A 27,074-nucleotide genomic window follows, 5' to 3' on the forward strand; every position below is an offset into this window, starting at 1 on the left:
TTTTACTTTGATGAATGTACAGTCGGAGAAGTTTTTTCTCGTTGAGAGGCCTGTTGTGACTTTCATTTCTGTTCTGGGGTGAAGCAATACCGACCCGATTTATCAATCTTGACAGTACTCTGACGATACGCTGGAGTTATCTGCATTGCAAAAGCTCTATGGGAATTGAACTCAGACAACTGTTCTTCCTGTTGGAAACCAGACAGCCAAGGAAAGTAGCTATAATCAGTCTGAATTTGCCTCTGGCTCATCTTTTGCTCTGTTTCCTTTTAGACCGCTACCTCATTAATAAAAATTTGCTGGATTGCTGAGAGTTCAGGTTTCACAATCTACTGCTTAGAATTTGAGGTTAATCCAATGCAACAAATAACGGAGGAAGGGATAAAAAGGCCAGGTCAGGTCTGGTCCCAGGCTAAGGGAAAGCAGGGCAGCAGGCATCCCATGCCTCCAACCTCTGCCAGCCCTGAAGGAAATCGGAGGTAAGAAGCACCGCCAGCATTCCCTGTGCTTGCATTCGTCACAGAAAACACAGCATCCTCAGTATGTGATAAGCAAATAAAGATAAATGGTCCATCTCACTGCTCAAAATACCGTGCTGAAGGTCACCTTCCCCACCAATTTCTGGTTGGATAAACAGCACCGTTTGACCCTGCTCGAAATGCTAAGGACAGCATCGTGTCTTGGTGACATTTCATATATTCCCAATGTGATTTATAATCAGCTTTCGTTGTAGGCAGCTATATTCTGATTTCTGTCCTTTGAAAAACCTTGGAATTGTTTTTTTTAAATAGGTCAGGAGCAGCTGACCAAAAAAAAAAAATAATATATAAATCTGACACTGGGAACAGGTTTGAGAGGATCACTTCATAGAGCATCTGTTCAGGTGAAGGAGCAGAACAAAATCATTTTTCAAAAAGCAAGCCAAACCAAACCAAGGAAGCAGCAAACCAAAGTGGTAACAGAGGAAAATCAACCCACGATACTTATTTACGTACATTTACCCATTTCACCTTTGCAAGCTCCTGTTCTGCCAACACATACCTAAACACAACTCATAATGCATCACACTCAGAAGAACAAAAGAAGCACAGTTATCCTCCCAGGAGATGCTGGGACAGTCTGGCTGCCCAAGGAGGTTTTCAAGAACCATGAAGGTGTAGTCCTTATTGACATGGCTTAGGGGGCATGGTGGGGTAGGCTGACTGTTATAGACTTGATCTTAATGGTCTCTTCCAAATTTAATGATGCCACGATCCTTTGATTTGAAGAACTGCCATACTTTGGTACTTACGTGGCTTCAGCAGATGGGTTTGGGCTAGGATAAGCCCACACATCAGGTGTAGATTCAAATGACAGCAGATTAAGGGAAGAAGACTCAGAGAAGCACAAAACCCTCGGGAGGAGGAAGACAGGCCAAGAACAGATCTGGGAAGCATCTCTGAACAAAACTCAAAGGAAGCAGCCCGCTGGGAAAAGCAGTAGCAGAAGCATTAGCAGAAAGAACCTTACAGAAATGCCATCTGGAAAGACAAGGGTCCTAGAGAAAAACGGCTGAGCTCTGCAAAATACTGGAATGAATATATACCTGGGGGACAGACTGGCATTGATTTCACCTGATGGCCGTACTATCCAGTCCCTTAATAAATCAGTACTCCAAGACAGGAGTATCTGACTTGCAAGCACCTCGCCTCAATTTTTTCTCTTATAGAAGATCCAGAGGAAAGATAAGTGAGGCATTAACAAGGCCAGGAATCAGGCTGCAATCTCCCAGCATTTCCACCTTCCTAGTGTGCATTCTGCAAGATAAGAGCTGAGGAAAAAGCAGCTTTTTCCCCACATCACCTATATCACATTAGGCAAATAGAAGTGAAAATAAGCTAACTAGTATCAGCATTGCATGTAATCATTATATCAAGCCAACAGAATAGATCTACTTGTGATTTGTGCCTTAGGGATCCTTAAGCAAGCAAGTGAAAAAATCTGCAGGGATCCATGGGATCCTAATGAAATCCAGAGCATGCTGAAGTCTATAGAAGCTTTCCTGTCAACTTTGATGGAGCCTGGATTTCACATCTGAAACTGACTGGCTGCCAGGAGAACGTCAGTGATGAACACAAATTTCACCCTACTTTAGAATAAGCCAGAAAGGCTCCTTAGGAGCCAGAGTTATTTCACATCTCTATTTTCTGCGACTTCCCATTAAAACTGGTGGTTGCTTATCTCCATCCCACCACTGTGACTGCAGCATTCAGTTCTGAAGAGTCATTGTTGGGATAAAACAGACATCTTCATTCTCTGCATGCTAAACTTTTTGCACATCTATCCCAGACAAAAAAGGCTCTGTGATTCCCATGACAACTGTGGCAAATGCAGCTGTAGGCATCATTTAATTACAGTGATTCAGACTTCCAAGTCAACATCAATTCCTTACAGTGCTTCAGGGCATACAACACATGTTCAAAAAAAGAAAAGCATTCATGTGACCTTAAGAATATGCCCTTCAAGGTATGTTTCCATTTATACTCTGGGAATTTGGAATTTGTTAACACCAATTACAACTGGACATTGCACACTTAGTTCTCCACACACCACACTACTTGTTTATCCCTGCAGTCTGATATGTGGCGTTTTGTTGTTGTTCTTTTTTCTTGAAAGACAAAACCAAGATAAAGCAAAACGTCCTTACATGATTTCTTCTTATGGGTCACGGCAACAGCAGCAGTACAGGAGACAAATGTCCCTTACAGAGCTATATTTTGTATGGATATTACACTGACAAGACAAAATGCAGCTGAACTCTCACATGCCAGCATCCAAGCCAGTAAAGCTCTGCCCATTCTGGATACATCTCAGGGTAGAAAACATGACTTGTCCTTAAGTATCTGCTATAAATAATCAGACCAGAAGTAAAATGTGTTTTCATTTGAGAAGTAACCTCTCTCCTTATCAGCTTCACTTACAGAAAATGCATGCTGTAAATCTCTATGAGTCCTCCTCTACAATACACCAAAAAAGAAAAATATTTTCATTTCTAACAGCACATCTCCCGAGATGTGAGAGATGAAGCTAAACTAAAAAGCAAGATCTTGTTTTCTTTTTTGAGGAGCTGCCCTGTAGCTGTGTGTGCTAATTGCTAACAGTGATCTGCTCCTGCAGAGGACTAAGAAACAGGCAAAGAATTTTAACCCATGCTACTAATGCACAGATCTCATTTACTAAAACAGTTAAGTATATCTGTAATGTATGGAAATTATTAGCCAAAAAGGGATGCCAAATGGGCTGCAGACATGAGGCTACTTGGAGTTAAGGAAAGGACTGACATAAATCTGGTTTGCAATCTCGTGGCTGTTTCCTACTAAAGGAAGGACCAGAATGCAATCTGCTAAATTACTCAAGCTGAGCTCAGACCAGTTTGGAAACATAAGCAGCTTCAGAGTTTAATTAGAAACTGTTTATATCTTAAAGATAATTTCATTTTCTTCAACTCTCAACAGAGGTAATTGCAGATAGTTCTGCTGACTCCACAGATTGAAGTCTCCAAGCTGCCAGACTGAAAAATGCACAGTAAGGTCTGCACAACTGCAAACAAACTGAGAGGGGTCAGGAAATGCTGTGCAACCAACGATGGCTTGATTAGCTAATGCTTAACAAGGTACTGTGAGAAGCCGAGCAAGGACAAAAGAGCGCCAGTCTGTAAATTAAGAAGTCCTTTCCCACACTGTATTTCTGGTCTCCATCCCATTCATCACGTGACTGTCTGCCTTCTTATTTTTTTTTTTTAGCATTTCAACTATGTGTGTATATCGACTCCAACAGTTGGAGTCAATGCTTTTTGCTTCAAGTTGTGTTTGGCATCAAAGCCAAGATGCTGAGTTCATGGCATGCCTGGCTGGCTCCTGAAGCTACAACGGATCTCCGAAGAGTGTACATTTTCATATACAGCTCTATATGCTCCAGAAACTGTGTTTCAGCAGTGAAAAATCAAGGGAACCCATTATCCTGCTTTCTTCAGGTGATTTTTTATAAAAGAACTGTGATTGAAAGTAATACTGAATGTAGTAGACTCTGTGTACGGTTAGTTCTTTCCAATCTTGTCCTTAGTAAATTTCAACTTCTTGTTTTATGTACTTAGCTGCATACTTGTAATGTAGTTAAATACATTTGGCTGTATGCTCATTTGAAAACAACAAAAAGCAGATGACAAAATTCAAATTCCCCATAAAAGCCTTTGAGAGTTGAATGTTCTGGGCAGAATGGCTCTCCAAGAGACACCAACCACCTATCTATCATGCAAATATATATTTATGCATTATAAAATCATCATTACTGTCACTAGCCTTCTTTTGATGTGCAGTCCTAAGTCTCATTAATGGTAATGGGTGATACACGAGGGAAGAATAGACCTTCAGCATCATCAAAGGACAGGAACTACACAACAACATGCTTTAGAGATAGGGTGCTGGTCCCTTGGTGGTGAAGGGAGACAAAGAAGCAGCTGAGCATGTCCTGATCCTGCCCTGATCCTGCTGTTCACAGTTATCCCAGCTACACCAGGATAACCGTGCGCCTCAGCTACCAAACAGATCACTACGTAATAGTCATCGTTCTGCTGCCCTGACAATGCTTGCATCTAACTTGGATGGTTTCCATGACCTGGATTACCACGTAGCCCCACAGAGCTCTAGTCCAGTTGACCGGGGGTGGAAATAAACCATCAAGCAGCAACAAGACAGGTTGGAGCTTAGATCCACAGGCCATATTGCCCAAACCACTATCTCACTGTGTTTGCTGTGGGTATAATCTGACAATCAGAAATATCTATGGCTTACGTACAGAGAACCTGTATGCAGGTTGTATAATCCACACACCCGTGAGCTAAGATTTACTTTAACAGAGGGAACAGACACCCAGTCCCATCAGCCCAAACTTTGACACCTCAGTGGCTCTGGGGAGCACTTCCAGAGCACCCTTGGGCACCTGTAGCTTAGTAAAGAAGATGCAAAGTGATGGTTGGAACTCTTCAAGAGCCACTTACATGCAGAAAATTCTTCCCTTACACAGATGGCAAACTGGAAAAGCCTGGGGACGGAACACTTAACAATCTGTATCAAAAGTTTACTCACGCAAGTAAAGCATCAAATGTTACTGTTAGTTTCTCACTTGCAGGAAAGCTGCCTTTCAAGGATAGCTGCATCTCCCAGATCATACCGAGCTACAGTTTCAAAACAGCTGGGAAATGGCTTAAAGCATTCATCAAAGAATGAACGCTTCCTAACCTAATGTTTGGGTGCTTAGAGCACTCACACAGCGAACCCATGGACCAACTTATCACCGGGGCAAGTGAGAACATTTTCATTTATGACATCTTCTGTGCTACTTGGGGTCTTGCTTGGCATCACTTTTTAGTCAATCATGAAGAGGTAGACATCTGGTACTATTACTAAGGAAAGAACACTACGTTTCCACTTAAATATTTCATTTAGCCTTGATTATAGCTAATATACTCAGTGTTCAGTGCAGAATACCTAATTGTACCCAGGGGGAATTAAAGTATAGTATGAACTGATGCTCTTCTTCACTACTGTCTGAAAGAAACTCTCCTGATGGTCCTTCCTACCTTTAACTTTTCTCCATCTCTCCTCAGCAATGCTTCAGTTAGCTTAATTTGGGAACGTCACTCAGACAGCTCTTAATAAATCATGCTTTGCTCTCAATCCCATTCACAAATCCGTACCTTCTTGCTGGTTTTTATTTTACTTCTAACCATAAAGGTATAAATTGTACCTAAAAACAATACTGGTAATAGTGTGTGCATTTTGGATTTGTTAAAAGAAAGTCTTCTCCAAATTCCTACAGTAAACAAACCACTATTTTTCTCCCTCCCCAGTTCAACTACTACTGTGTGCTATTGACCATTCTCCTCCCCCAGACCCTGCCTCCGAAGCTCAATAATTAATGTGAAATTGTGCACTGAAAAGCAATTACTCAAAATTAGTTTTTCTTTTCAACTGAAAGCCACAGTTTCACAAAAATCCTCTAAAATTACAACCGATATCTGAGAGGTTAAAGAACTCATTTAAATTACATTTCTCCTTTTCCCTCACTGATGATCACAACACAAAAACTTGGTCCCTGGCTGCAGTAGAGCCCCAAGGCATCCTGCAGCAAAGGCAAAACACAGGCATTTCCACCAGCACAGTCACAGTCCGAGCTCCACTTCCCTATAACAAATGCAGTCATATTTATCTGAGCAAATTGAATTTAAAACCTGACCAAATCAGAAAGATATACTGCCTTTAAATTCTAGCTGCGAAAATGGAAATGGTAACACAAGATCCAAGATAAGAACTGGAAAAAAGAGCCAGGCATAGAGGGATTCATCTCATTCTTTGATTTTTCTAAAGCAACATCACAGTAAATGGAACTCGACAGAGTGGAGTTGCTGTGCAGAGAAGTTATCATGGAGGAGCTGCTTCCTTGTTTATGTTACTGGTGCAGACCTTCCTGCGTGGCACCAAATGTCTCCCCATCCCTATCACTACACACATGTCATCACTGGGATGCAAACCAGCACACGTCCTGGATGAGGCAATTATCAGAACAGAGGAAAAGCAGAACCGCTGAGGAGCTTAGATGGAAACAAATGTTGACGAAGAGATATCCTTTCATTTAAAAGTCCGTCAGGCAAACAGTAATGGCCAAGCCCTCCCTCAACACGTCGGGTTTTGCAGTTTCTGAAGAACACAAACTTGAATCCATGTCCTGAAAAAACTGTTTTAGTAATACAGTATTTTCATTTTCCTAAATGATTTGCTATTCTCAGTTACTTTTCATCTCTTCATCACAGTCACTGCAGAGAAGCAGCACAGAGCCAAGGTAAAAATAAGAGTCAGAGCAGACTTACATGACCTGCTGCCAGGCTGTGCTTGGTGTGCGGTAGGACCTGGGAGACTGGACACACAGTTGATTCTTGTGTTCAAAGCCACAACATCCCCACAGAGGGATGCAAACGGGGCTGAAGGGGAGCAGAGCAGCCCTTCTCCAGTCATGCCCTTTCCTGCCTGCATGGTGAAAACCTACTACTGTATATGGAAGTTCAAAAAGAGATGAAACGAACTGCTCTACCCTAGCAGCCTGCCTGGCATTTCAATTACCTTTGGCTGAGATGAAACAGCAACAAGAATTCTCCTGATCCTGATAAGAGCAACACATTTCTGGGAGATGACAAGGAAAGCAGCTTTGCTTGTCACAGGGCTCTGGGAAGGGTTGGAGACTACAGTAGGATCAGCACCTGAATGTGCTTGGTAAGATTAGTTATCCTTTGTGGATTCTTGGGCTCTCGTTAACACCTAAGCTACAGGAGAAACACAGAGAAGCATCAAGGAATACTTTCTGCTAACAGTAATGAAGATCACATTTACAGTACACTCATCTGCCCTGAAGAGTAGTCATCTGTGTAAGTCCCCCATATATAAATTAGAAGAGCACGGTCTTGGCGAGGATCCAGACATGGGTGAGGTGAAGCACAAACCATTAGGTTTATTGGAGGGAAGATGGATAGCTAAAAAACGTTTGGCTCCCCTCAAGGCGAGGCTAGAAGTTTCAAATGTATATGAAGCTTTCAGCTAATTTGGGGAAACTCACCTGGTTTCAACCACCAGGGAGAGAACCGTGCATCACTTTGATGAAGCAGCACATAAACAGTACCTATTCAAAATTATTAAAGAACTTATCACAGTTGGTTGGCATAATTTTGCTCCGCAGTTCGTGATAAATTCTGTTTAGTTGCAGTGATATAAATCTGGAGTAATGCTGTGGATTTCACTATAACTCCCCTGGTTTTATGTAGCTGTCAGGAAGAATATTTGCATTCCTAAGAGTGGAAAATTTAGGGAGATACTTGGAAAACAAGCAGAATAGTGAGATGGTCTTGCTGACTCAGCACAGTCCCTTTGTTTTCAGATACTGCAATCACAATAAAAAGATTCACAAACCTCTTTAAGACTCCTTATCACCTTCTTCTCACTTGAAACAGTTTATGGTCAAAACAATGAAAGAATATCATTAAAACATACGCATAAAAAGGGAACAATGTGATAACGTTAAACATTTCCTTGTTGATACTATTTTTGCAGTAAAACCCCACACAGTTCTACAATGGGATTTATGTGGCTTCCGTAGCAGATATTTGAGCCTCAAAAAGATCTGGAGTGCCACAAAACCTGGGTTTGGTTTCATACGCTTAATTCTATGCCACAGCAAAGATATTCTGTTGAAGTATTGGGTCCTCAAGGCATTTGTTGTTCACACAACAGAGGTACGCATCTTGCTGGTATCTTTTAGGAGCGAAAGCTTTATGAAGCTCATTAAAGGATAGATCCAACAGAGTTTAAATTCCACACTGATCCCTGGAGATTTTTTCCACCAAGAAGTAATTTCGAAGATGACTTTCTAACGCTAACCTCTTCAAAGACTGAAACATAAGAACTGAAAGAAGATGGCAATAATTAATGAAATCACTTTCAAGTAAAAAGTCTTCAAACATTCCCTTTTGCTGCAGAACCACACCGATGACTCTAAAGTCAAGTCTGCAGAGGCATTTTTGTTATAGCCCAGATATTTCCTACCCTTTTTAGAGATTAGATAAGGACTTCTCAGCAGCACATACTTTCTACTTCAGCCCAAGGATTTTTTTTTCCCTTTTCTTTTACTTATTACATTTAGCTTAAACCAACAGAAACCGGAAGGGCACAGCGCCAGTGCCAGTTAGTACACGGAGAGAACAAACCTCTCTCCAAATGTATTTAGCTTCCTTGACATGTTCTGTGTTTTGATGTTTTTCAGGTAGGGAACAGCATAGATTCATAAAAAAATCAGAACCATTTGGGGGCAGAAGGGACCTTAAAAACCACCTCATTCCAATCCCCTGAGGTGGATAGGGCTGCCACCCACTAGATTAGGCTGCTCAAACCTTGGGCCCTCCACAGCATCTCTGGGCAACCTGTTCTGGGGCCTCAACACCCTCATCATGAAGATTTTCTTCATTATGCCAAATTTAAATCCATCTTCTTTTAGTTTAAAGCTATTACCTCTTGTCCTGTTACTACACGCCCTTGTAAAAAGTCCCTCTCCACCTTTCTTGATGCCCCCTTACAGTTCTGGAAGGCTTCAGTGAGGGGATACCCAAAGCCTTCTCATCTCCAGGCTGAACAAGCCCAGTTCCATGGACCCTTCTTCACAGGAGAAGTGATCCAGCACTCTGATCATCTTCAAAGCTTCCTCTGAACTCACCCCTACAGGTTCATATCCTCTTATGGTGGGGGCCCCAGACCCAGGTGTAGTTCTCCATCTGGGTTCTCACAAGGCGAAAACAGAGGGGGACAATCACCACCCTTACCCTGCTCCTCCCCCTCTCTTTTGATACAGCACAGGATACAAATGGATTTCTGGGCTGAAAGTGCTGGTTCACACTGAGATCTCATCAACCAAAACCCCGAGTCTTCCTCAGGACCACTCTCATTCCATTTTCTGTCCAGCCTGCGTTTGTGCTTGAGTGCCCTGACCAAAGTGCAGGACCTTGCACTTTGGCCTTGTTGAACTTCAAGAGGTTTGCCCTCACGGGTTCCCCCTGGATGGCATCCCATCCCTCCCGTGTGCTGCCTGCACCAAACCCTGCGGCTTACTGTCCTCTGCAAACTTGCTGGAGGTGCACTCAATCACACCAGCTGTATCACTGACAAAAAATGCCTGAATATTAATTTGACCTTCTCTTAACTGATGCTTGCAGAGTTGAGAACTCTTCGATGCTCCTTGAATAATGGTGCTCAGAGGAATACTACTGTTGGTCAGATGTTGGGTAAATATTGAAAGTGTTAATTTTAACTTGGTAAAATGCAGTTTGGCTTAAGGCATGAAGTATTCTCCTGGAATACTTATTACGTATCGACAGCACAGCATGAAGGTAAAGCCTAAGGCTACAAACCCAATGTTAAAATTTCCATTTACAATTCAATAATCACTGCAAACACACCAGTCTACTCTTGTCTGTGAATGTCACAACTCTTCCTTGGGCATAAGTTGTACATAAAGTTTGGTGAAAATCCAGAGAGCACGACAAAGCTTTGGTGCACCTCATAGTTCCCCTCCCAAAGCTGCCATACTGGTGTTGGGTATGGCACTGCTAAGGCAGCACAGCCAGCAACCCACCAGGGTGCTGCTGAAACTCTGGGATAAAGCGAGCTGAGTTGCTTGGAGGAACACAGTGAGCAGGTACAACCTTGCTCTGCCCGTGCCCAGAGCCAAGTGCCTGGACTGGCATACCAAGGACACCTGACAAACCCACTGGGCTGCGGTGGAAACAGGTTGCCCAAGGAGGCTGTGGATGCCCCATCCCTGCAGGCATTCAAGACCAGGCTGGATGTGGCTCTGGGCAGCCTGGTCTGCTGGTTGGTAACCCTGCACACAGCAGGGGGTTGAAATCAGATGATCACAGTGGTCCTTTTCAACCCAGGCCATTCTGTGATGCTGAAAGCAGAACCACAAAAAAGCTAGCTAACCCCACGTTAGAGATATGTCCACAGGCTGAATTCAGACAGCATCTAGAAACGTCTCTCCTGATTGCATCTCCAGTATTTATTCCCCAAAGCAGAGCAGCTGGATGCCCAGCTAACAGCTCAGCTGAGATGACAAAATCTTGCACGCCTCTTTCTGGAGCTCAGAGCCCAGACTTGCCTGCCCACCGCATACCCACCATCACATCTCCTCACTTCAGAGCCACCTTCAGTTTGTTTTCACAGTGTGTTTAATAGCCCTGACTTGCTGCAGAATGCAATTCCGTAGGGATATTTACTACCTATTGTTTCAGGAGAGCCAAGCTGTTTTTCTCTCCCAAACCACTCTCATTCTCCTCTAAGCACACAACTCTCTTTTCATTGTTTGTCTCTTAACTTGCTGTGTTTGGCCTCTGGCCAGAATCCCTTTTTCTGCCTTGAAGGAGAGTGACAGCTTGCCTTTGAAGAAGTGCCAAAGCGGTTGTTTGGCTGACCAGCAGGGAGCAATCCTGCCCAACACTCCCTGCCCTCTCCCATATTGCTCTCCTCCTTTCCCAGAAACATGCAGTCTCCGAGCAAGCTGAGCTGATCAAAAATCGCAGAAGAGGCTTTTTAAGCGATGTCTGTATAAAGTTTAAGCACACGCAGAGAGCGCTGGAGCTGGAAGACACACCAGAAGATCAATGTAGACCATCCACTCACCCCATGGCAAATCCAGCTGTACCTACCTACCTACCAGATGCTGCTGACAGATATTTGCCTGACTGGTTCTTACCAGCTCCCAGTCACAGACAATGACATTTCTGTGGGCTATCCAGTCCAGCATGCCACTTTCCAGCAGAAACCTTTGGTAAACTTCATCTTTGTTACTTCAGTGTTATTGGCTCTTGTCTGATTGTGGACGTGGAGAACTCATTCATTACATTGCTCACTTTCAAGTGGCATTTCAAAATGCAGAGGAGCAAGCTGTAATTAGTTACCTGGTTATGGCACCTGTGCTTTTCATGTCTACTAAAACGCCAAACCTCTCTGTCGACATATCTGCTCATATGCTAATGCCACTGCATATGAACAAAGGGTCAAATGCCAAAGTTTTGCACAAACTAAAAACCTTCTCAGCACAACGCAAAGACTTTACAGAGAGTCTAATAATAATAATATATTTCCTGCACTGCTTTATTTCCTACACAGTCGTCTTAGTCTTGGCCTTGGGACATCGTTCATTTCCTATTATGACTATGATAATCTGTTGGCAACATGAGAGAGGCTGAAATTCTGATTCATCACTTGCAATGCAGTTTGGTTTTTAAAAAAAGCTTAACCAGCTGCTCATAGCATTTTTGTCTCTCACACTGGTACTATGGAAATAGAAAAGTACAAGGGTACACGTCTTGCACTGGAAACAAGTATAATTGTTTCAGCTTGAGGGGGAAAACTGCAAAGAGATTTGACAAGTACCTGAGACACAAAACCAAACTGTTTTCCACTGTAAGTGCAACAACACACCCCCACACTTACCCTGTAGAAGGATTCATGATGCAGCCCCCTTTGTCAGTAGATGCTTTGCAGTTGCAGCCCCTCTCCAACGTATCATGATTCATCCCGAAGTTGTGGCCCAGCTCATGAGCCAGGGTGACGGCTGCACCAAGAGGGTTTTCTGAATGATCCTTAAAAAAATAATAAAAATAGTGGTCAAGGTATGAAAGCAACTAAAAATATGCAGTCCCATTCCAAGGTCCTATTGCCTATTCCTCATAACGCTTTGTGAACGTACCAGCTGTGGTAATACTACTGTTAAATGCACACAATTTTACATCCATTCATATAGATCAGAAGCAGATTGGGATTTTCAGAGCAGCCTTTCCGTTCTGGCCACCCAGCTTTCTCAGCGCATCAGATATTCAAGGCCATCAGGCAGCTTGGAATATATGGGCCATATCTTTATGGATGGCTCAATAGCTCCCCAAACCTCCCAAGACACGGCAGTGGCAGAAAACAGTAACTTAGATGTGCAGCATGGGAAAGGACCATCATTTACGGGAGAGGATGAGTGTGATGAGGGAAAAACAAGAAGTTCCATCCTGTCAGAAGGTAAATTACAAAGGAAGCCCTTAGTCTGTTCAATCTTCATCATACTGTTTCTTCAATGCCAGAAAGTCCATGAAGAATTTTCAAGCCTTGTAGGAAAGACAAAGGACCCTTTTTTTGTTCTTTTCTTTAATTAAAGAACAAAGCAAGATGAAATCTTCAATGCCCTCCAGTTAACACCTATGAATATTCAAAATGCTGCGAGTGTCAAGATCGAAATATTAACATTAATCCCTGTTGAAATGCTGGATTTTTTGGACAACTACTTCTGAGGAATTCCCTGTACGGTCTGATTAAAGGCTGCTGATCAGACTGATATTTTGGCTGAACCACAAGTAAGAGACATTTCCACATCGATCACTTTCCTTGAGGGAAAAAATATCCACTGTACTCACATAAAATCTTTTCCCAAAGGCATAAACATGTAATATAAATGCATGATCCACTATTTATCAGTCAGTAAATGGAATTACTGTGTACAGCTGCCTGCTCTAAAAGCATATATGAATATATTCAGTTTAAATAACTGCTGGTATCATCTAAGTCAATCTTCAGACTAAAAAGAAGTGAAAGGTAAAAGTGTCCATGACATCAACTACATACAAATGACGCTCTTAATATATGACCTGGGGTGGGGTCTGGTGGTTGGCAGAACTAGATGATCCCCTCCAACCTAAGCCATTCTGTGATTCCATAACTTAAGAGCTTCTCCTTTCATCTGGCTGTACGAATATTTTTAGTAAATCAATTCTTATATGAAAAACAGAATAAAAAAAAGAGAATACAGTTGAATTCCAACAGCAAGGAACTACTACTTCAGCTGGAATAAACTCAAAACCATCTTATCTTTTAACAAAAGGATCCCCATTTTAGTTTTTTCCTGAGTTAAAAGAGAGAACAGCATCAAAAGGTTGTGAGTAACATAACAGCCAGTTTGTGCGCAGTTCACTTTTAAAGTGTTTGTTTGAAGGCAGGAGCTGGGAAAGGATCAAAATGGAAACGTATGCAGCAAAATCATCTGTAATAATCAGGAAAATATATACTCCTGCACAATGCCCACCTATGGAGATGTCTTATCTAGATAAGAGTCACATACAGATATTGATTTGTCTTTGTTCTTACAGTAACTTATGAAATACTCAGGGAATTCAGCTCAATTGAATGTGCTGTCCTAAAAAGAACACAACCCCTCACACAACTGGAAAACCATCCAGGACCGAAGATTAAGAAAACAATTACTTAATTCCACATGATTTACTGGCGAAGCAATGGATGGATGCCTTGAAATTAGTGCTGTGTTGTCCAGCCTTAGAAATTCCTCTGAGCTGTGAACCAACCATACAGACAACAAACTGAGATCAGCTCCTCATTCTGCTGGGCTCTGTTCTGAGTGCTGCGAAGGGACTCTGCTTATCTGAGCACCTCCAGTGCTGGCAATTAAAAATAAAAGTAAGAGTTCACGTGGTCCACTTCAGAACTACAGCAATAAATGATCTAAAATGTAATTTGGGACTAGAATAAGCAAACAATTATTACATCCCATGCGGTTCTCATTACTAGCTCAGATCCACTTGGAATGCAATTTTATCAGTTTCTGGAGTGGGTTTTTAAAACAAGGAATGTGATGTCTCAGCAACAGAGGTTATTTGAAGACAGCATAAATGGAGATTATCAAAACAAACAGTAACATGCCCCCCATTTGATACTGAGACAACTTAAGTACTGCAACTACTAAAGAAATGAATAGCAATGTGACTGACTTATTCCACCAAGTTCTTTTAAAGCTAACTTGAGTAGTAAAAGTCATTACCAAGCAGTTTCACAATCTATTGTGAAGACATTAAAAGATGTTGCATAAAACACGCAGCTGCCTTCAGCTGAACTCTGCTTCATTCCAGTGGGATTCCGTTGAAACCTCAGTAATTAAATACTGTCACCTACAGCTAGAACAGTTTCGTGCCTCAATCCATGTACTTTCCATACAAGTTCACACCATTGTAAAAGTGTAAGAGTTCAAAAATATACCTTTAATTTCATTTAAACCATTTGTTGCTTCTGTTCCACGCTTGTTGTTTAGCTTAACTGCCTGCTAAGGTCTATAGAAATGGAGTTTGAGTGGAATTTAGATCTTATGGCAGACCTGGGTAACTGCAAAAAGGGTCAGGACAATCAGACCGTGCATAGTCTGCTCTTCCCAAATTTACATTCAAAAGCTTCTCATTTGGTTTCTCATGCACTTGGTCCACTGTCTCTTCTTTCTGAACTGTTTTCAAAGCTAGGAACACTCTGAGGTGGGATGTTGGGGGTGGGATGGGCATTATCAAATTATCAGGGCTGCTCAGCATTCAGTGTTGAGATGTTACGACACCACAGCCTCTCACATTAAAAGCTATTTCATTTGAACACCTTCCAGACTTAGAGCTTTTTGTCTGCATCTAGGTGTCAAGACTCCGATATAAGACTTGTCCGTGCATACCTGAATCAACCTTTGTTAACTGGGAGGGGTAAGGCTGGAAGCTGCCCACCTGGGCTTTAGGGTGAGCATTAGCTTGGTTTGGATTCGGCTCCTTATTGATGACTTGCTTGAAGAAGGAAAACATCGCTAGCTATGCTGTGCAAGCCTCAGGTTCATTTGCACCTCAAACATTTCAATTCACCAGGGTGGGACTCTGTGGGAAACCACGCGTTCCACTGAAGCTGCAGCCTGGTTACGATTTCCCCACAGAGCCCAGGTTTCTGCTGGACATATGAATCAGTCTCTTCTCTGTCAGAGCCCTGGGAACACTTTAAAGAAATACCGATTCCTCTTTTCTGGTTGCTGGAATGAAATATTCTTCCCCCCCCCCTCATTTTGTTTTTGTTTAAACATCAGTTTCCAGAGTGAGGAGGATGGGGTTTGCTGTAAAATACTGCAGTGTATTTTAAAGTTTATGCTATAAATTAAAAGAACAAACAGTCATTGTTAAGAGTACGACCGACTGCAGATAAAGCCAAAGCAGTGACTGCTACCCTGAGGGAGGAATGGGGAAAATGGGGCCGGGTGGCTCATATATGCCTTTGCCAAGAGCTGGAAGTGCATCTGGAGGCTCCTGCAGCTTTCCCCTCCTCTCTGCCTCCTCCTCCTTCCATACCTAGCCTCAAGATACGCAACAAAAAGCTGTAACAAACACAAACTAGAGACTTGGTTTCTAAAGCCAACAAGACTTTCTCCACCTGATTTGATTGTTTTCCTCAATCTTTCCTACTCCTCATCTCTCCTGCTCACCTCATAAATCCTCCCAGTCATCAATATATCATATTCCATGAATGGCTTCTTGCCTAATTGTCTCAGAGACCACAAAGGAACCCTGCATTAATGGCCAGGCTCAGCCTGGATGCTAGCTAAAAAGAAACACAGAGGCTTCAAGGGGCTGCATCTGTAGGGCCACTCTGCTGTGTGGATTGTCCTGAGGCAAAAAGCTTGGTGTCTTGGACTCCAGGTTGCCCCCATGGTGCTCTGAAGAACTGGGAGGTTTGAGACCATGCAAACTCAGTGCATAGTGCGTTCCTCAGCTCCACCTCACTGATGCAGGAGACAATGACTAAATCAACTAATGTGAGGGAAGTCTAGACTAAAGCACAGAAAGAACCCAAAGGTTTTCAGGCACTTCCAGCCTGAACTCAAAATTAGAGAATATCTTTGAGGTTTTTAGGGCTTCCTGGCTTTTGGCTCTGGAGTTGAGGCTACCAGCAGAGCCTATTAGTGGCCTGCAAGCTCTCAAGTACACATCTAATTTCATTTCAAGTACTTGCACTGAAAAGCTTAGTTAATTCAAAACTGCTTTCCCCTCCCTTGCACAAAACACTGCTCAAAATTCAAACCATTCTTTTACATTTTTTTCCCCCCAAAATAAATATCCCAGAACTCTACTAGCAGATACTGGCTTGGATGGTTGCTTGTTTGTTCGTCACGTCTAGCATCCAACAACACTACCTGCAATGCTCTTTAAGAGACATTTAGGTGGAATAAATGCTGCTATTGTTTATACTCATCTGGCAACATAACAAAACACTGTGCTAGAAAGATGGAAAGTAATACCTTACATAATGAACTCTGTAAATACAGAATAAAATCAATATAATAAAAGATTCAGGATAGACCGTTGTTGCCTGTAACGCTAGTATACTCAGGTGCATAACAAATAGATCCTCCAGTTCTCTTTCTTTGTAGCACCTCTTCATCTGACTTCATGATGACCAGAAGCAGAGGATTCTTGAAAGGAGGTCAAGCTATGTTTTAATGCCATATTTCAGTTTTATGTTTTCCACTACGCAAACTGTGAGTTAAAATACTTACACTCAAGCTGCTTGCTGATATGGATATTATTGAGACTGAAAATGTGACTAACAGGAGCTGACGTTCTGGTCCTGAACGCAGCACTACAACACTCGAGATCACATTGCAGCAGCTGGGACAGGTTCCAGCACTGTGCTTTTGCCACTTACCATGACGACCCCTCCAGACTGCTCTGCAGTGCACATGCTCATGATGGGCGCCATGCCAATGGTTGTCCCCTGGAAGTACACCCCGCTGCAGGAGGGAGGAAAAGGAGAATTGCAGAATCACCACTCAGCGCCAAGATATCATCCTTAGTATTTAAAGCCTGGTGTTTCTGCCAGCCTCAAGTATCCCATTTCAAACATGTCAGCTCCAGACATTTGCAGGTTGAAAACAATGAAATGTGCAGATTTGCTTTGCCAACTTGCTAAACTGACAGCGACAGAATCCCTGCTATGAGAACGATCCATTTGATCACCATCCTTTGGATTTGCTTCTGTAATGTGACCCTTTCTTCCTTTTTTTTCGTTGATTGAAGTTGGGAATAGAAATGCAAACATGTAAGTACTGTCTCTCACTCAAGGAAGGGTTACTTTAATGCAGTGGGAAGTTTATACGCTACTTGCTGTAATACACAGCAGAGAATTTAGTTTTTGCAAGCCAAGTATTAATACACACACAGAGTAACCAAATGATTTGTGACAGTTTGAATAATATCAGAATATAGATGCAATGAGTAGAGAGAGCTCCTTTTAACTACTAGGTCTGTTTATAGCAGAGGGGATGGTTCATTGGTTGAAATGATACCTGGATCAAGACAGATTCAAGTCAGGTGCTTCTCTTACTCATGTTTTTGCCTTTTTTTTTTTTTTTTTTTAAGAGGACTTCTACTCTTGAGCAGCCAGGTAAAGGATGATTTAAACATTAAGTCATAAATGGAAATCACTTACCCTATCCAGAATGTATTTTGAATTTTTACTGATGTCATTCTACTGAGGAACAGGATTTAGATGACAGAATAACAGAATGGTTTGGGTTAGAAGGGGCCTTTATGATCACCTAGTACAGCCCTCCTACCATGGTCAGGGACACCTCCACCAGATCAGGTTGCCCAAAGCTCCATTCAACCCAACCCTGAGATATCTATATCATCTTGACAATAATATCCCCTCAGCTCTGCTGCAGTGGAGAGGGCAGGACTGCCTTCTTCAGTAACAGTTTACACTGAGATCACCTTAAACTGACTGTAAATTCACACCTGAAATATTTACTGGCTTATTACATATCCAGACTTCCACGTGTGTTGTACCCAGGAAAGCTCTAGAAGTAAGAGTTACTGCAGAGCTGAGGAAGCAGATTTGCCTGGAGCATCTGAAGGGTCCAACATAACGCTTTGTGAACGCAGAGGGGAAAGACAGCCCCTAGGGAGCACAAGTGGCCATCCCAACAGCTGAGACAACCCAAGGAGAATGGCTGAATTCATGGTGTAAACTCTACCTTATTAGCTGTGCGTTGTCATGGGGTTTACGAGGTAGTAATTTTAGCTTTCTCCAGTCCAGAAACTCATGGAGGCTGGTGAAAGGGTCTTGAGAGATAGAGCACTTATCCATGTCGTTCCACACTTCCACTCCAACCAGGGCTACTCGAATATTCAGCGGCCTATAGAACTAAAGAGAAAACAGAAACAACAATCGTTGCAGTGTTGGTTACTCTTATCACAGCAGTAAATACCTGAGCTGCCACAAGGGGGGAGCAGGTGAAGCGTTAGGGATGGAGCAGATAACAATTTTAAGGTAAGAATAAAGTGGAGAAAGACTCAGGAATCGATCAAGTCGGGATTTGGCTGACAATCTGAGAAAAGCATATACTAGATCATTGTCTTGTTTATATGCATTACAGCCATTTGGATAACGCTGCCATTTTCTGAGCATAAATTAAGCACAAAACATAAATACATCATAACATGTAAAATTAATTTTGAGCAGGTAACATATAAACGCCTGTCCTGCAGTAATAAGTCAGCCAGACAATTATGGAAGAGGTGGAGGTGTCTTCAGCAGCTTGTTTTTAATCACAAGTGCTTCTCCTTGACTTAGTGTCCTTGAGAACTTCTTAAGTTCTGGTCTAAATTACACCTCCTCTGTCATTATTTCACTGCCAGCCCATGGGGAGCATGGGCTGGGGACCACAACCACTGTAGGAAGGGTAGAAACATATGACTTGCTCTTACCTGTAAAGTTTAGCTTCAGGCTCTTTTTCTTTTCATATAAGGTATAAATGTAAGTTTTAGAAGCTTAATTTGTACTAATCATAGAATCATAGAACGGCCTGGGTTGAAAAGGACCACAATGTTCACCTAGTTTCAACCCCCTGCTATGTGCAGGGTTACCACCCACCAGACCAGGCTGCCCAGAGCCACATCCAGCCTGGCCTTGAATGCCTCCAGGAATGGGGCATCCACAGCCTCCTTGGGCAACCTGTTCAGTGCGTCACCACCCTCTGCATGAATACAAAGATTTTCCAATAAGTGCTGGGGATGAACTTTTCCTTCAGAAAGTACAATAATTTCTGAAACAGAGAAATCATTGTCATGCTCTTACCTTATCGACATAGTTTGCAATTTCTATCAGCCTCTGCTTAATTTTTTCCACATCCTTGCCTTGTCTCTGAAACTTGGAACATAAAGGATCAATGTTCTAGCAGCACAAACAGGGCAGTGTTTTCCCACAGCAGCCACTCTACTATTAGTGATGCCAATGGTACGTTCCTGTTGGCTTTCATGGGACGACCAGGATGTGCCTCAGAATACACACAGGCTATGGGATGGGATTTTGCTTTTCACATAAGGACTTAAAAATCCCTAAGTCTTATACTGCAATCTGTCTGGGGCTGATGTTTTGGGGAAATGAAAAGGCTTTCCTGCACACTGCTTTGGCAGCAGAGCGATTGCTATTCCCTAACTAGCTGTGTTCCAGGAGAGTGAGAGACCATCACATTTGCAAGTGAAAATCAAATGCAAGTAGCAAAATAATTCAATCCAAGACTTCACATCTTTGGTTGCCATTCAACTGACTGGAATATTTCCACAGCCTGTCCTGGCTCCTCGCTCTGAAGCTCTGTTTCCAAACTGTCAGGAAGGCTTCATGCAACGTGATGGTAAAGCACTACTTCAAAGGGAAATGCAGGATCCCACAGCATCCTCCATACAGTGCCAGTCCTGCCAAGGGCTGCCACAGAATGCAGTGCAGATACAACCAGTTCACGGGCTGTGAATTTTCATTTGTCACATCTTGAATTACCGACAGATATCCCAATTACCTGTGGGTGTCACATTCCTTATGAAATATTGCAAGAGAGATGTACAAAGAATTATCAGCCTTGCCCTATCTTCAAGGGCCTTCCGCTGCCTACCTCCGCAGAAGCATGACACGTGAAAGCCCCAGTATTTTTTATCTGAAGCACATTCCTTACAGTTCCATAGAAACTGACATGAGCTACTCATTTCCCACCTGTGTTTCCCATGTCCTTTTAAGTCTCTTACCTCACGATTATCCGCCACAATAACAAGCTCCACATACTTTGTCGTCTTCAGAGTCTCCCTCTTGTACTGTCAAAAAATAGGGAAACAGTGTTCTGTTGGATTTTTTTGTTGTTGTTGTTATAATTGACCCTTGGAATCAGCTCTTCCCCAGTTCAACACAGTGCTTGTAAGAGGAGATGCAAAACATCTCAGACTTCTGGCTTTCCTTTTACCTATCACAACAGAAACAGTCTATATGGTGCTCACAGAAAAAACCCACAAAACCGAAAACCAAACAACCGAGATTTGATCACAAGGAGAAAAATGATGCAAAGGATCGATCAACCTTTCAGGTTACTGCAGTTGCAATCTTTGAGTTATCTTTCCTTACAGAAGAATATGGTCTCCAGTGGGAAGAACTTCCCAAGGTACACTTAAAGAGATGATGAATTGACTTTATGTAAACATTTCGCACAAACATTACTAGGGAAAATGAGCAATGAAGGGATATTGAGTCAAGCAAAGGAGAGATCAAGTGGTCAACTGAGCAATTATGTAGAAAAAATAAAAATAATAATAATAAAAAGACCAGAACTGCAGGGAAAAAAAATCTACCTAAATGAACTGTCAGTGTCTGGAATAGAAAACTATAATGCTCAAAAAAACGGATGGCTTACTTTTTGTTTTGTACCTGTATATTCACAAAAGAGAGCTGGTCATGTTACGTGCAGTTCTGAATGCAGGTCTGAAGCACAATGCTTTGCTCAGAAAGATAAGATATTGTAATATTACTAATCATAGAACTCCTCTGCTACCCTAATTTTTAAGAGACATACTAAAGCCCATAGAAGTCCTGTGATTTACACCAGCTGAGCATCTGTTGTATTCTCTCTCCCATATCTTTGAAATAAGTCAGTTAGGGAACAGAGGTCTGAGCAGCACACCTGATCTTCATGCCAGAATTTAAGTAACTTGAGCAGTTGCATGACCTACTAATGACCACGGTGCTCTTTAACCTAAAACACAACTGAACTTCTCAAAGCAAATGGTCCTTCAAGGCAAACTGCACAATCCCCTTTAAGACTCTGTCAGTACTGGATGTCACCGTTCTGCCAAATTTCACAAAGTTTTCTTGACGTGACCAAAATGTTTCTCCTTGCTATCTGCAGATTGATTTTGAGTAGCTAGAGGAAAGTAAAAGATGTAACCCTCAGTAATTCCAGCATTCTAATGCTAAAAAAAACTCATATTTAGTAGTGCTACACAGCCTTCAAACTACAACAACTGAAAAATATTAATTTCCATTTAGATTGTTTCTGAACTGAGAAAACACTAGAAGCTATCACTAATGAGCTAAGAATCAGTTGCACTTCATGGGGTTAGACTTATTGTGGGTCTATCAAATGAGCACATGTAGATATTCTTGTAAATTCTCTTGGTACCGGATTCTCTGCCATCTTCTTTTGCTCTACTGGACACAATCTGTCACCATAATGCAGGCATGATGTGTTCATGGAGCTGGTGCCTGTGCTTCCTGAGCTATGCAAGTCATCAGGCAGCAGGACACCCAGGAGCCAGCACATCCCCTCTGCTGCTTCTGTACTAGCAGCAAATGGGGTGTGAAGGGTCTCAGTAGAGCTTGATTCACATCTCCACTACACATAAGACATGAGTGAGATGTTATGGAAGGCAAAAGACTTATGTGGGTTTTGTTTGTGACAGAGCTGGTCCCTCAGACACTGACTACCTAATATAAACCCAAAATTTATTATGCAGTCCTGATTAGAGACATACCCCTAAGATGCCTCTGGTCTTCTAAATGAAGAGTGAAAACTGAGATGTCGCCCAGGTGCAGTGATATAAGAAGGGCCCTGTTACGCAGTCAGTAAGTAAGCCATCCATTTCTCACCAAAAGCAAAATTAGTTGGACTGAAGAGAGTTAGCCTGAGAGAAATTGGCTAGCAGGGTGTAATCATATGAGCCCCTGATGACTTATTTGCATAACGAATCCATCCCTGCAATTTGCCCAAAGGCTATGTGTATTCCTTGGATATGATATTTATTTATAAGATGTACCTAATTATCACTTCTTTCAGTCTGCTTTCTGCAGCCAACTGCATCAACACACAATCCATTGCCTGATTTAACCACTCAGAATTAAAATGAAGAGTCAATAATACAGCCGTGACAGAAATACACAAGGGGAGACGAGATACTTTTTTCAGCTGACTGCTGTCCTGCTCCCCTGCTTCTTCAATACCTGATCTTACTGCAAAACTGCTGTCCTATAACCCCATATATTTTCAACGCTTCCCTGCCTAGGAACTGTCTTAGCTTGGATTCACAGTGCAGTGTTGCAGCCTTACTCTTTCTCTGTGATCCAATTGCCCGGATCAGCTGATCTGTGATCCACCAGGGCCACTGAAATGGCTATCCTGCGTGGCTACAGAGAAAAGCCATACCATAGGGACTATATTACACGCATTGCTTTCTGTAGGACCCTATACGGATGGAGCTTATCTGGATGGCACACTCCCTGCTGCAGTTTGAGGGCCCCCTGTATTACAAAATGACTCAAAATTTATATATACACAGCCCTAATGGAGAAAAATGTGTTTGCCCACACCTGCTGTACCATCTGACTTGATCCATCAAACCTCACATTTGGATCTGGGAAGCTGAGTCTATTGTTTTCTCCATCACTTATTTGTACGTAAATCTAACCCAAAGGCTAGTCTAAATTTGTGCTACATTGATCTAACAGTTCAGCTCTGCTCAATAAGCATTTAGTGTATGCAGATGTGTGAAAGGTCAGCAAAATAAACTAAAAACTAGCTCAAGCCTGCCAAGAAACCTGAAATTTTCATTATGACCTAAACCTGACACTGGATTTGTGCTTACTTCCGTGACCCAGTGTAATGTGGAGCAGCCTTGTGTCTCAATAATTTGCAATTCATCATTATTCAGTGTATCCTGACAGCCTGCTTAGCTGATGACAACATCGAAATGTGAAAATTCAGCCCACATATTACATCTGACAACTTCCAGAATTCATACATTAGAAGCGTATCCAGCATACTCATTACAGGCATTTTACCCAACTCTGTGATGTGGTTGGTGACAGGTTTCATATTTATGTCCAGTGAACCATTGCAACAATATCTTTCAGATACGTAAGGTGAATTCTAACACGTAGTTGAAGCCATCAACAGAATGTGAGAACCACGAGGGTAATGGTGAAATTGTTCTGAATGTATCAGACAGTGACATGGATGCTTTTCATTTCAGTTGCCTGGTGCTACACTGATTGCCTCTGCAAACTCCACTTGCGTGTTCCAAATATTCTGGGGAAACCTTAAAGATGCTAAAAGTACTTTTCCATGCACATTAAATAGTTTGAAAATACAGTTTTTAGGGTGTGAAACACTCTGGCTTAGTGTAGGAACCTGTATTTGAAGCTTCATTGTAAGGAAGCCCCATTTTGGTAGAGCTGTGCTTATAGAAAGGCAGGCTGGAAGGCCATGGCTTTGTTCTGCTCTCTTGTGTTTCCCAGAAGGAGCACAAAGCTCACTTCACAGACACATTAATGATCTCAACGGGCATTAATATGGAATGCTTAAGAAGAAATCATAAACAAAGCTTACGCAGATCAATGCCAGCACTTTTAACCCACAGACCTCACACCTTTTCAGTAAAATGCTTAGCCCATGAAGTTGTATCCGTAACAGGTAATGCAATATATATACTTTTTTGAACAAAAAGAAATTTGGACAGATAATGCTTGATATTCCTAGAATATAAAATAATTTAATTCCACTACATAACTAAAACCTGGTAATGCCATTTAGGTTGCTTTCCTTCACAATTAACTTGATATATAGGCTTAGTAGTACCTGTAACTATAAAACAGAACGTGACAATTAATGAATTATGAGCTCGGAATTGTATCATTGTATGATTTCTGGACAACTGAAACAGACTTTTCTACAATCCCCACCCATTATGCACATTAACTTGTTACAGTATTTCTTCTTCCTGGTTTTCAGTTCATTTTCTACTGTTTCCATTAGCGAGGTGCATTTCAATTTAAGTGCACTCCTTACATAAAAACAGTTACAATAATACACCTGTAAGATAATATTGTGAGAATTTGTTTTGTCTGCACAGGATACTTTCCTGTAAGGACGTATAGGTTCATTTAGGTTTTAAAACACTGCTCTCAAAGCATCACAGCTCTCATGTTCTTTTCCACCTCGGCCAGCCAAGAACTTTTCCAGACACTGCTGAGTGTTCTTATGGGGTCCTAAATTGTTGCTATAATCATACATGAACCAAAATGTATTACCATGGTAGTATGAAACCTTTCCCGTGCTATCTCATTACCAAAAGGAATGAGAAAAAGCAATAAGGGAGCATGAAAAAGTAATGAAGCTTAAGCAAATCTCGCAAGCATATGCTCAGCTTTAGGCATGCTCTTAAGCACGTGCCATCAACGGAAGCTGACTGTGTGGTTCAGTAGTCTGCTCAGTAGGGCTATAGGGAATGAGTCTGGAAAAGAGAGTTATGGCAGACAGCGTTATGGAGACGCTACCAGGAAGCAAACCAGAAACATAAAACCACAGCATGCACCTACCCTGCCTCCTTGAGAGCGGTGCGACGGGTCAGCAGCCCTCGTGGCAGAGATGTCCAGCTGGTGGCCACACGACCCTGGAATTATTTCCAAGTTCTCTGCTCGGTAGATCTTGTGTTCATTTGTAGCACCTTCTAAAGGCTCCAGAATGTAGCTTTTGTTTTCAAACACAATAATTCCCCTGTTACGTAAGACAGCAGAGTAAGAGGCGCTGCTTTCAAGAACAAACCTATGTTTGTCTTCAACAAGGTTACAACAAGCTTTAATAACAAAGGAATACGAAAAAGCAAAATGCTGATTTACAACATCATGGTTGGGTGGAACAGGAAACATCAAAGCTGTATATTTGTCATTACAGCACACTGCACCTTACGAGAAGCTACGGCTCAAAGAAAATTTTCCTGTTCTGAAGTGTCGTGCTGTAGAACAAAATTACATTTGTGTTTTATGTGTTTTCCATTCTCCCAGCGATGCATTGCCATTGCTGACTAGAGTAATGATGTGCGTGCTTCTGAGGACCCGCTGCAAACAGGAATGAACCAAAGTGTGGCGAAACGCTTTTAAAAGAGAAGGTACGGAGCGAAAGAATTTATTATGATCTGCAGATACCTTTTAAACCAAATGCTGATGCAAGCATCAAACCTGCCAGATGAAAGAGGCGCTAGAGTATGAAAATGGGTTATTAAGCGCTGCACCGTGGGGCAGTAAAATGAAGTTCAGATATATCAACTAAAGGATTCCTGTTTAAAATAACTTACTTTCCAAAAATGTGATTTTTACCACAATGCCATCTGTTGTCTGAGGAACCCAAAGGTCTTCTACTGAGAAGTGCACTCCTATCACGTTACTGTCAGCTGCAGTGTGCAAAGAGGACACTAGGATGGCATAATACCATAGGAAGGCATAGGTTAGGTTTACAGTCATCTCTATTTGAGTTCTGCCTGCAAGAGGAAAGTGTTTAGTATTCAAAGTCTGACTTAGAATTGTCTAACTTGTATCCTGAGCACATACTGTCAACTCAAGATGATCTCAGCTCCTGCATCAAACTGAATATTGAGTTTTCTTGGGCAATTATGCAACCAAAAAAAGGCATCCTTTAAAATCCTTTTATTTTTAACTTTTGACAAACAGTGTAGTGTTCATCATTTAAACACTACACTGAATAGTGTTGTTTCCATGCATTTACATTATGAATGCATAAATCCCTTTAACACTGGCAAAGTTCCAGCAGAAATATTACAACCTACCCAAAATTACTCTGAAAAGTGTTCTTCCCCAATTCCTCCTCTACAAAGCTCTACACTTTCTCTATACGCTATTAAACCACTATTATTTTTAGATTAAAGCTGGCTAGGTTATACTGGTTCCTCTTTTGCCTGTGTAGGAGGTGTCTGCTCTTCTGTCTGTACTACAACAAAGGTGAGAAACTACAAGCATCGTAAGACCAGTACACGTCCCTATACAGATCTACAGAAGGTTTAAAGAAGGAAAAACATGGTGGAAGGAGTCAGAAACAGGTTAATGGCATCGTAAAGACTGATACAGTAATAAAAAGTGAAATTATTTGGAAAAAGCTGTCCTAGCTATTCTAGTCTTAGAAAGATATGATGAAGAAAGTCCCAATCAATTAACTGAGACCTTGATTTCAAGCAGATGGTCCATTTGATACCAAACACCCTCAGCGTTGGCTCACCTAAGCAAACAAATAACCACTTCATGTGAAGTGTAATATCTAGATGTCCAAGGTAAAACAAGACTGGTAATCCACGATATTAAAAAGGCTGTGCAAGAGCATTCACAGTAACACCTCCAACAGAAGGAGAGTACTGTACTGATTTGAGCCAGGAGTCAGGCTCTGGTAATCCATCTGCAGCTTCCTTAGCACCCTTGGCAAATCAGGTAAGATGTATGATTTACCCATCACACAGCCATGCTGTGCGTGATGGATGAGAGCTGGAAAAACAAGAC

General features: G+C 42.0%; 1 protein-coding gene across 4 annotated transcripts in view; it reads right to left on the reverse strand.

Annotated features, from left to right (window-relative positions):
• The window catches only part of ADAM12 (ADAM metallopeptidase domain 12), a 181,236-nt gene that overhangs the window by 36,254 nt on the left and 117,908 nt on the right, over positions 1 to 27,074 (reverse strand). For 3 of the 4 annotated variants that reach the window (XM_040702488.1, NM_001142850.5, XM_040702484.2), the window contains 6 exons: positions 25,110 to 25,287; positions 20,498 to 20,563; positions 19,557 to 19,628; positions 18,454 to 18,623; positions 17,124 to 17,208; positions 12,069 to 12,217 (listed from right to left, as the gene is read on the reverse strand). In XM_040702488.1, the coding sequence (XP_040558422.1) occupies positions 12,069 to 12,217; positions 17,124 to 17,208; positions 18,454 to 18,623; positions 19,557 to 19,628; positions 20,498 to 20,563; positions 25,110 to 25,287 (720 nt within the window). The remainder of the gene's footprint in view (positions 1 to 12,068; positions 12,218 to 17,123; positions 17,209 to 18,453; positions 18,624 to 19,556; positions 19,629 to 20,497; positions 20,564 to 25,109; positions 25,288 to 27,074) is intronic. The other variant, NM_001270714.5, reaches the window with a different exon arrangement.

This window comes from Gallus gallus, chromosome 6, assembly GCF_016699485.2.
Source record: "Gallus gallus isolate bGalGal1 chromosome 6, bGalGal1.mat.broiler.GRCg7b, whole genome shotgun sequence".
Taxonomy (NCBI): domain Eukaryota; kingdom Metazoa; phylum Chordata; class Aves; order Galliformes; family Phasianidae; genus Gallus; species Gallus gallus.